The sequence below is a fragment of the Polyodon spathula genome, chromosome 3, assembly GCF_017654505.1.
Source record: "Polyodon spathula isolate WHYD16114869_AA chromosome 3, ASM1765450v1, whole genome shotgun sequence".
Taxonomy (NCBI): Eukaryota; Metazoa; Chordata; class Actinopteri; order Acipenseriformes; family Polyodontidae; genus Polyodon; species Polyodon spathula.
In genome coordinates this window covers 76,632,142-76,642,029 of record NC_054536.1, presented here as the reverse complement: position 1 = coordinate 76,642,029, position 9,888 = coordinate 76,632,142, and the positions used below count along the sequence as shown (strand labels likewise).

At 38.2% G+C, this 9,888-nt stretch overlaps 1 protein-coding gene across 1 annotated transcript in view; it reads right to left on the bottom strand.

Annotated features, from left to right (window-relative positions):
* The window catches only part of LOC121313420 (death-associated protein 1-like), a 43,045-nt gene continuing 33,157 nt past the window's right edge, over window positions 1–9,888 (bottom strand). Inside the window, exons 3-4 of the mRNA XM_041245944.1 lie at window positions 7,577–7,619; window positions 1–597 (exon numbers count right to left, since the gene is read on the bottom strand). Coding sequence (XP_041101878.1) covers window positions 478–597; window positions 7,577–7,619 — 163 coding nt within the window. The 3' untranslated portion in view covers window positions 1–477. The remainder of the gene's footprint in view (window positions 598–7,576; window positions 7,620–9,888) is intronic.

Here is a 9,888-nt window from a genome sequence, read left to right as displayed (position 1 = left end):
TAATAGCCATTGTTTACTTCAATTTCAAATTTAAACAATCCATTAATCACCGACATCCTCATTTGTTTACACCAACTCGACACATTTTCCAAAAGAGATTACATTACATAAAAAGGATACATTAAAGAAAGTTTTTTTCATCGAGAAGAAAAAACCCAGTCTTCACCTTTAGATTTAAAATTATATGCTTTGATGTATTGTTTATTGAAGTGTACCACATTTGTTTACATGCAAAAAGGAACACACATTTCTATTAATTCCTCTACAAAGCATGGGTTACACCAGAGCATGATGGCATGTATGCTTTCAATAAACTAATATACAGAATACCAAGTACCCTCAAATACAATTAAAAAATCTCATGGAATGTCAAGAATAGAAACATCTAGAAAAGCCGATTGTGTGTGCTCTTTGTGCACGCAAACATGACACAAAGTTCTCCTGGAATGGATTCTAGGCTGACTCCTGGCTGCTGGTTCACTTGCGTGGCTGGTGGATGTGCTGATTGATTTGATGGGCTGAGGGCAGCTTCTCCACAGACGGCTGGGGTTTCTGATGCGCTACCTGGGCTGCTGCTGGAGGGAAATCTTTATCACCCTGAGAAACGGGAAAGGGATGTTATGGATTTATATACGGCTGGGGGTTTCTGAGCGCTTTAATATATCACCCTGAGAAACGTTAATATATATCTATATATATATATATATATATATATATATTTATAATATGTATATATATATGTACACACACACACATACACACACGACATATATATATATACACACACTATGTGTATATATTTAGTGTGTGCATTTTTTTTTATATACATTATATATATATAGTGTCAAGAGGGGAGAGCAAAGTTTAAACGAAAATAGATATAAAGGTAGCAATACCTGAATGGCATGGCAACAAGGCACCTGGTACAGTGCAGGTGCCTGTTAAAGTGATACTCTTGTCCAGGCTGCACCCCTATGGTAATACTTCAAAGGCTGTTTTAATGTTTGCGCCACTATTTTTGTATTTTGTTTACAATCATGTTGCTACAATATTGATAAGTTTGCAAACTTTCCCCTCTGAACTTCCCTCCAAGTTCGATCAACTCAACTTCCTCGTAATTCAGAGGGGGCATGTTGTATTTCAATTAGGGAGGATACCTATTGTACTCCCTTGTAGTGGACCAAACAAATTGGAGTTCAGTCTCGAAGGCTGCTAGCCCCGAGGATCTGAAAACACATCAAAGACCTCTGGCTCCGCAGAGGCGCCTCTCGGGGGCAAGGAATTCGGTCTTGGTGTGTTGGGACCTGAAAGGAAATCACAATAAAGGGTTCCGACTGCTCTGGTGCTGCCCTTAGATGAGCATAGGAGTAATAAATGACGTCACAGAAACCCTTGATGGGAATTATTTTCCTGCAACTCGCCGAAGCTCATCTATTTTATTTATATATATTGTTATAAGAAATATGGTTAATTTGTACGTCCTAAATTTAGCGGAATAGGGTAACCATTTTAGCAGTCATTAATCCATTATCAATAACAGCGCTCTCTTGTAAAGGAAGAGAGAACGTGGAGAAACAAAAGGTCCTCCCTAGATGACAGTGCCATAGAAACTGCTTAACAATTTGGCACTAGAAAGACGCAGATATAGCACTTTGAAACAGAAAAAACTAGGGCTTTGAAGTTTAATGTTTATTTTTGTTCATGTGACCGTGTTTTGAGCGGATTCAATATCTTAAACTTAATTATTAAACAAAGTCACTTTTTACATTGATGTCCTGACTGACTTGCTGACTTTCATCATCTTCATTATTCGAACACAAGAGCAAGCAATGCCATTAATCACTTCCCCCAGATGCTACTTTAACTTGCATTTCATTCTCGCACTTGCCTGGGAACAAGGTAGCTTCCAATATGTCAGTTTCGGGTTGTGTTGTTCTTTCCCGCCAATTTAACAGAATGTTCTCATAATTAGGATGTGGCGGCTTAAGACTTAAAGGCAACCGTTAAAAGGAAAATAAAACAGACAAATTCAAGCCATACTTGAGTATGAAAACATGCACGGTAAATCGAAAAAGTGGCTGGCGTTGGTTTCGGGATGCAATGAATCGACACGTACCTGAAAAGGCAGAGACAGGCATTGAAATTTGTAAAGGATTTAAAATATTTTGTGTGGCCCGAGACAGGCAAGCGTTCATTACTTTCACAAAATAATTTGTTTTGTATTTTCTGAATGAATGCTTTTAATTACATACTTCCATTTGTTTATATTACATCTTCTGGCAACAGTGTACGTAAAACGTACATAATTACAGGAAACCATGTCAGCAGACAAATAGAAAATTAAGTTATGGGCCCTCTTAAGAGACCACCTGTGTTAAGAGGCGACTATTAGACTGCCTTGAGTGGTCTCTTAACACAGGTTTGACTCTGCATGCACACACACCACTAGAAAGTCTACACACTTTCAAAATTTTCACCTTTTGTTGCTTTATAGTCTGCAATTAAAATGCATTAAAAAGTGTTTTTTTTTTTTTTTTTTTTTTCCCTCATTTACTTACACATCTTATCTCACAACTTCCAAGTGAAAAAAAAAAAAAAATTCTACAAATTTGTAAAAAAAATAATAACAAATAGCTTGGTTGGATAAGTGTCCACCCCCCTTGTAGCTCAGGTGTAACCAATCGCCTTTAAAATCACATACCAAGTGGTCTCCACCGGTGTTAAATTTTAGCGAGTCACATGATTTCAGGAGAAATTCAGTAGTTCCTGTAGGTTCCCTCTGCTGGGTAGTGAATTTCAAAGGAAAGACTCAACCATGAGCACCAAGGCACTTTCAAAAGAACTCTGGGACAAAGCTGTTGAAAGGCAGAGATCAGGGGAATGGTATTAAAAAAAAAAAAAAAAAGGCCTTGAATATCCCTTGGAGCATGGTCAAGACGATTACTAAGAAGTGGAAGGTGTATGGCACCACCAAGACCCTGCCTAGATCAGGCCGTCCCTCCAAACTGGATGACTGAGCAAGAATTAGACTGATCAGAGAGGCTACCAAGAGGCCAATGGCAACTTTGCAAGAGCTACAAGCTTTTATGCTCAAGACTAGTCAGAGTGTGCATGCAACAACAATATCCCAAGCACTCCACAAATCTGGCCTGTATGGTAGTGTGGCAAGAATGAAGCCATTACTTGAGAAAACCCAGCTTGAATCCCATTTGAAGTATGGAAAAAAAAAAAAAAACAGAAGATTCTGTAGCCATGTGGCAAAAAGTTTTGTGGTCTGACAAAACTAAAATGGAACTTTTTGGCCTAAATGCAAAGCGTCATGTTTGGTGCAAACACAACGCAGCACATCACCCAAAGAACACCATCCCTACTGTGAAGCATGGTGGTGGCAGCATCATGTTATGGCGATGTTTCTCATCGGCAGGGACTGGGGCATGTCAGGATAGAAGGGAAAATTAACAGAGTAAAAGTACAGAGAAGTCTGAGGAAAACCTGACGCCCTTTGCAAGAAAGCTGAAACTGGGACAGAGGTTCACCTTTCAGCATGACGACCTGAAGCACACAGCCAAAGCTACACCAGAGTGGCTAAGGTCCCAAACTAAACCCAATCAAATCTGTGGCATGACTTGAAGATTACTGTCCATCAACGCACCAAAGAACTTGACAGAGCTTGAACAGCTTTGTAAAGAATAAAACGGTCAAATATTGCCAAATTGAGGTGTGCAAAGTTGGTAGAGACCTATCCCAACAGACTCACAGCTGTAATTGCTGCCAAAGGTGCTTCAACCAAGTAATAACTCAAGGGGGTGAAGCCTTATCCAATTACGATCTTTCAGTTTTGTATTTTATATATATTTCTCTCAATAAAAACTTTTTTTGGAGTATGGTGTGTAGATAAGCGTGTAGATAATGGCACTGACAACAAAATGTGAAAAAAATTCAAGGGGGTGTAAACTTTCTATAGGCACTGTATGTATGTATTTTATAAAACATACATACAGTAACAGGGTGGGGAGCCCTGCACATGGGAATGGTGTGTTTGTTGCCATGGAGGGGGTTAAAACTCTTCCTGCCAAACTACTTAACTGTATAACTTTTGGCAGCTGGCCCTGCCAATTGTAAATTGAAGCCAGCTGCCTGCGAGGTATAAAAGCCTCAGAGATCTTTCATTCAGGGCTGCTGTACGGGTTTGAGAAGGAGGCTGTGTGCCTTGCTACCAGGCAGTTCTCGCAAGTACTGTGTGCACTTAACCTTTGTGGTACTACGTTGTGTTTTGTAAACCGTGTTTTGTGTGTTGTAGGGAAACTGCTTAGCCATCCCACTTCAGTCAGGGTTGTTCCTGGAAATTTAGTTACCACTCTGAAGGAGCTAGGTGTTTATTGTATTTGTTTATTTTAAGAAAATAAAAGCGAGCATCAAGTGCTTAAAACTCCAGGTCTTAAGTGTCTAAGGGGGCAAACGAACGAGTGAAGCTTTTTCTCTAATTATATACACACATTTGTTTTTCAACTGAAGCCAACGAGCTGTGTTAGCAGTATCTCAGTAGTGTGCAGCTCTCTTGCGAGTCCAAACAGCTCTTGTGCTTTGCTGATGATATGTTTCAAGTTACAGGCAAACCTCTAATCAAGACCACCTTCATGGAAACAACAAATAGTCTGTATTTCAAGAAAATATTGTAGCAACATTACTTGAAGGTTGTGGCCAGATAGCGGGTCAAGGGCCTTAATAAAAACTCCCCATTGTGTGACAGCAGAGTAACAGAAACACTGGCGATTCAGAAAAGCACCTCCTCATGGGGGATACTTGAAGACTGGATGTCAGTTAAATATTCAGATTGAAAGTATATGCAAGAGTAAAGCCCTGAAGCGTTAACATCCATTCCCAACGGTGCCAGTCACTCTAACAGAAGCCAACAAAAAAATAAACGTTGTATATTTTAATTATATATTTAAGTTATACTGTTTACAACATATTTACTTGCCAGTGACAGACAAGGAAATGGCCTAAACAAAAAAGGGTAAAAAAAAAAAAAAAAAACAGTAGTGACTAGACATTCAAAAGAGGTTTGCCTATTTCAATACGAGTCCAATTTGTACAGGATGTTTTCATTCTGCATCATAAGATTGAACCGAGTTTGTACACTTGAGCAAACATGGTGGTAATGTAGCAGCAATGGCCTTTGATGCAGGAAAAAAAAAATGATTAAAATAATTTTAAATGACCTTTCATTCACTAATCGTTGTATAGAACACACTAGGCATACATACAGTAGCAGAATGTTAATAAATACTGGATAGAAGTTGAAAGAAACCAAAATGTAGTTGTCTAAAAATGGATTACCAGGGACACGACTTAAAGGCTGAAAACAGTCAGGACAATTGGTTGAGCTCTGCAGTAAAAGTAAGGCATTTGAAGCTTACTTTTGAGATCTGGTTATATAAAAGGGATTACACTGGGGATTTATCACATTACTATAACAAGACAGAATATAAAAGTAATATTAATATAACAGTGATGTTTTGAATCCTGTTTATGGAGCTATAATCTTTGATTTTTTAAGATTAACTGTTTATGATTATAAATAGCTTTCAACAGATCCCTTTTGATACAAAATTTAATAGCAGACAATTGCTTTAACCCCACATAGATTTCAGGACAACAGCCCATTTTGTTGTTTTAAATGTAATTGATAGAAAGTAAATTAATTAATTGTTCATATATATATATATATAGATATATATATATATATATATATATATATATATATATATATATATATATATATATATATATATATACACACACACACACACACACACACACATTTTTACACTGAGTGTACAGTATATAACCTAGCTGTGCAAAGCCTTCTCATTGATTAAATCCTTTGACCACTCCCTTATTCCTGTTCATACAAGTTTAAACAATATGCATCTGCCCCTGGAGGTTCTAAACATATTTTGTATAGCTATTTAAATTGTCAGTAATGATACATACCTTTCCCGCTACTATTTAATTGCTACCCTGTCATACTAAGGATCTCATAAAAAGGACATATCAATAGGAAATAACCCTCATTTTTCTAATGAAGGTCATCAATGTATGTCAATGAGGATATTTCCAGTTGGTGAGGCCTGACTTCCAATGTATATTTAACACCACTGCAAGCACTAATATAATACCATGGTTTGAATTTCATTCTTGTGTGCAGGGGGAGGGGGGGAATTCCCCCCTATGCTGCAGCCATTGGGGGGTGGGGGTGTTGCTTTAAAATAAGCTGCTTTCAGGAGACCTAACAGCTGTTCATCCCTGAGACAGAGCACTCTGCATTGCTTTTGCCATTACCTGGCAGTTTTTGTTGCAGAAGAAAAAGGTGCATTTCTTTTTAAACAGCACCCCATTTCTTTTAACTCTTTACACTCAGTCCTATTTCCACCTGTTTTTACGGTTTTAATTCAATTTACGCTTGTGTAAGTACGGGATAGTTTGTACTGCATGCATGTAACATACCAAATGAACGGCCACAAAATTTCCTCTCATTACGTGGTAGAGATGAGAATATGTTTTAATAAAAATAAATTTCCAAAAAAATAACATGTGGTCACTGCTATATACAGATGGCTAAAAAAAATACATAAACACTGCACCATTTAACCTCAAAATGAAATGAACATGGGGGGCTGAGCTGAGCATTCCAACGATACCGCTTCTATGACAGAGCAATAGATTCAAAATGAAACCTAAGCTGTGAACTCTGTCACAAGAGAGGCTCAACTTCAGGCAATAGTAGTTCTGGTTAGGAATACCACATACTCATACTGAATACATCTTTGGGAAAACCCCAAGTCTGTTCTTTTAAAACACACCAGGGAGGTGGCTTTTACGGTGCCTGAGTAATGTGTGTAACCTTTGTTGCGCTGACGCCCCAAAATCAATGGTGCCGAGTGAAGAGGTAAAGCGAAAGTCACCGCTTGCAAAACACCTAGAAGACTTAATATCGTCTTTTTTCAAAACTTTACTTATACTGCAGAGACTGGAGTTTCTATAATGCTTAAAGATTGCGTCCGAGAACCACATACGACAGAATATTCTTGCGGCACTTAATATCTAGCACTACTTTTATTTAAACCAGAACTACTCAGAATTCGGCTCATAGTGCTTTGATCACTGACACCCACTTCTTTAGAGACTGTTGTAGCATTTCAGGCATTCTATATTGGGTGAAAAATACAGTAGCTTGATCTCTTAAAATATCTCTGCTGGATTTTCCCCGCATTGAAAGTTGCTGATATGCCGGAGCAACTGGGAAAATGCTTGATTCGCGCAATCCCACCTGAAATTCAAGCCCTGAATATGCTAATGTTCAGTGGTATTTCTCAATGCTAACAGAACACTAGCCTTCATGTGGTGTAATGCACGAGTTTCAAAAATCTTATACCGACTACAAAATAGAAAACTTTTTTCCTGCTACTTTGCAACAAGTAGCACAAACATCTTTGGAGGAATCAACTAAAGTGGTATTATAAAAAGACATTGTACAATAACTTGACAGGACACATTAACCAAAAGAGCTTACCTTTGCAACTGCACCAGAAATTACCAGAGTCGGTTTAGGTGGACTGTGAAGAAAAAGAGGGGAAAAGTTAAATGCACACATGTATTAGATATCTTCTTATGTGAAGTGAATGAACCAATAATCTCTCAATCCAAACTGCCACCTCTTTGTAGCTTCGAACTGTTTGGCTTGTGCATTCCTGTCTCCAGTTTGGCTTTTATTACACAGCCAAGCAGAGGAAGCTAACTCAGACTACAAACATACTTCCCACAGGAGTGTGTGTGGGGGGGGAGAAACTTGCGCTAAGAAAGCATCGGTATGAAACTTATAAAAAGAGCAGGTTTCGTACTGGTACTGTTTTGCTACGACTTGGAACAGCTTAAGTGTGGACAGGTAAACCGACATGGTATCGATACAGTTAAGTGAACATTCTGAAGCACGCACACGTCTTGCTTTACAGTTTAAATACTTTGAACAGCTTTACATTTTATGGTGAGCAATGTCTTTATCAAGGCTAAATTCTGGACACTAATGTCACTGGCGAACAGGTCAGCAGTGAAAAGGAAGACCCAGATAATGAGGACAGAGAGGGAAGTCTAACAACGATGAAGGTATGTATATAAAATATATATATAATTTTTATTAGATTAAGAATGTATTATACATAGTAAGAGTAATGTAGTTCTGCTGATGCATTATGTAAGGGTTACAAATACCATGTTATATATACACACATGTAAAACACTAATTACCTTGATGTAATGAACTACACAGTAACAAAGTTAGTACAATTGCAGAAGTTTACATAGTGGTGGATACTATCATGCATTTCTTATTTCTGTAGACTAACAAAGTAATGACGTGTATTTTGTCTAAAAACACAATTGACAGATCTACTGTAGTAACAGTTAATAACTTCATTTTTCTAATATATTGAAATAATTTGCAAAACCTGATAAAATATTTTCTACAGTAATAACCTCTGTGGGAATACATGGGTTATATTGTTCATGGATATTTTGAAATCTTCAGGTGAAATGGATCTTTGCTCTGGAATGAGAGACAGGGTTGAAGAGATCAATTCCTCTAGAAAGCTTTTCAGGTAAACTTAGCCTATTATCCTCTATTATTATTATAAATAATAACAGTACAAGTCATTGATAACAGTATTATGTTTTAACACTTTGTTTTTGTTTACATATTCAGATTACTTAACACATTGCTTTGAATGGACTTTAATACACTTTACAATCATTTCAGATGCAGAAGACAATTCCAAAGAGAATAGTAGGGAGGAGTTGAACAAAGAAAGAGGCAGCAGGCAATACTATTGGTAATTTTATGTGTGATTGTTTTCAGTTATATATGTGTATTTTTGCATGTTTGTATTTTACAATATAGTTGCGCAAGTCACAATGTTAGTATTATTTGATATTTTTGGGCAGCCCTCCAATTACAATCCAACAGCGGCAGACGTTTTACGGTAAGGGGGATGAAAGTTAAATATAGGCACTTCTCTTCCGGCTACATACTTTGTCCAAGGAGGAAACAGCGTGCCATTGTTGCCATGCCGAAATAGACCCGAGTTCGCATCGTGAACACTGCCAGGCCACCCAACTTGCACATCCATGAACCTATACCTATGGTCAACAACCCCCTGCATAATAACAGAGTGCCACCCTTTCGATTGATAGTCGCTGTGGTGTTCAGCCGGAGCAACGAGAGGAATAGGAGAGCCATCTAAAGCACCACCAACTTGAAGAAATCCCCACTTTTGTTCAAACCCATCAACGACATCACGGAAAGCCTCTCCAGCAGGGAATTGTACATAAAATGGTATTAAATGCCTAATGGCTGTACAAAATTACTTTGTAATTGTACAGGCTGTTGATCGTCCTACACCAAATACGTGTCCCAGTGACCAATACTCATTGAAAGTCGCCATAATGCCACCAAGATTCTTTTGGAAATAGGGATAGGTTATCGCAATCTTGTACAGTTTCCCAGTAATGGGCTCCAGTTCCCTGCAAAGGTAGTGAAAAGTTGCCTTGGACAGTCTTACATTTATCCATTCTCAGTTACTCCAGAAATTAAGAGCATCAAACTATAAATCAGACTGCCGTTGTTTTGTCCAGACTCTGCGGGGTCTCTTAAAATATGCATTCCCAAAGCTGCTATGCAAGCCAGTTGCCTTCGAAACCTCATGCTTTTAAAAAGACAACTAATTTCTGTTAGTCTCATCCTTTTGCGTTCTGCTCGTCTCAACTGCAAACCAAAGCAAAATACTGTACATGGAGGAAACGGGCCATCCGTCCGTGAGCTGAAGCTGAACC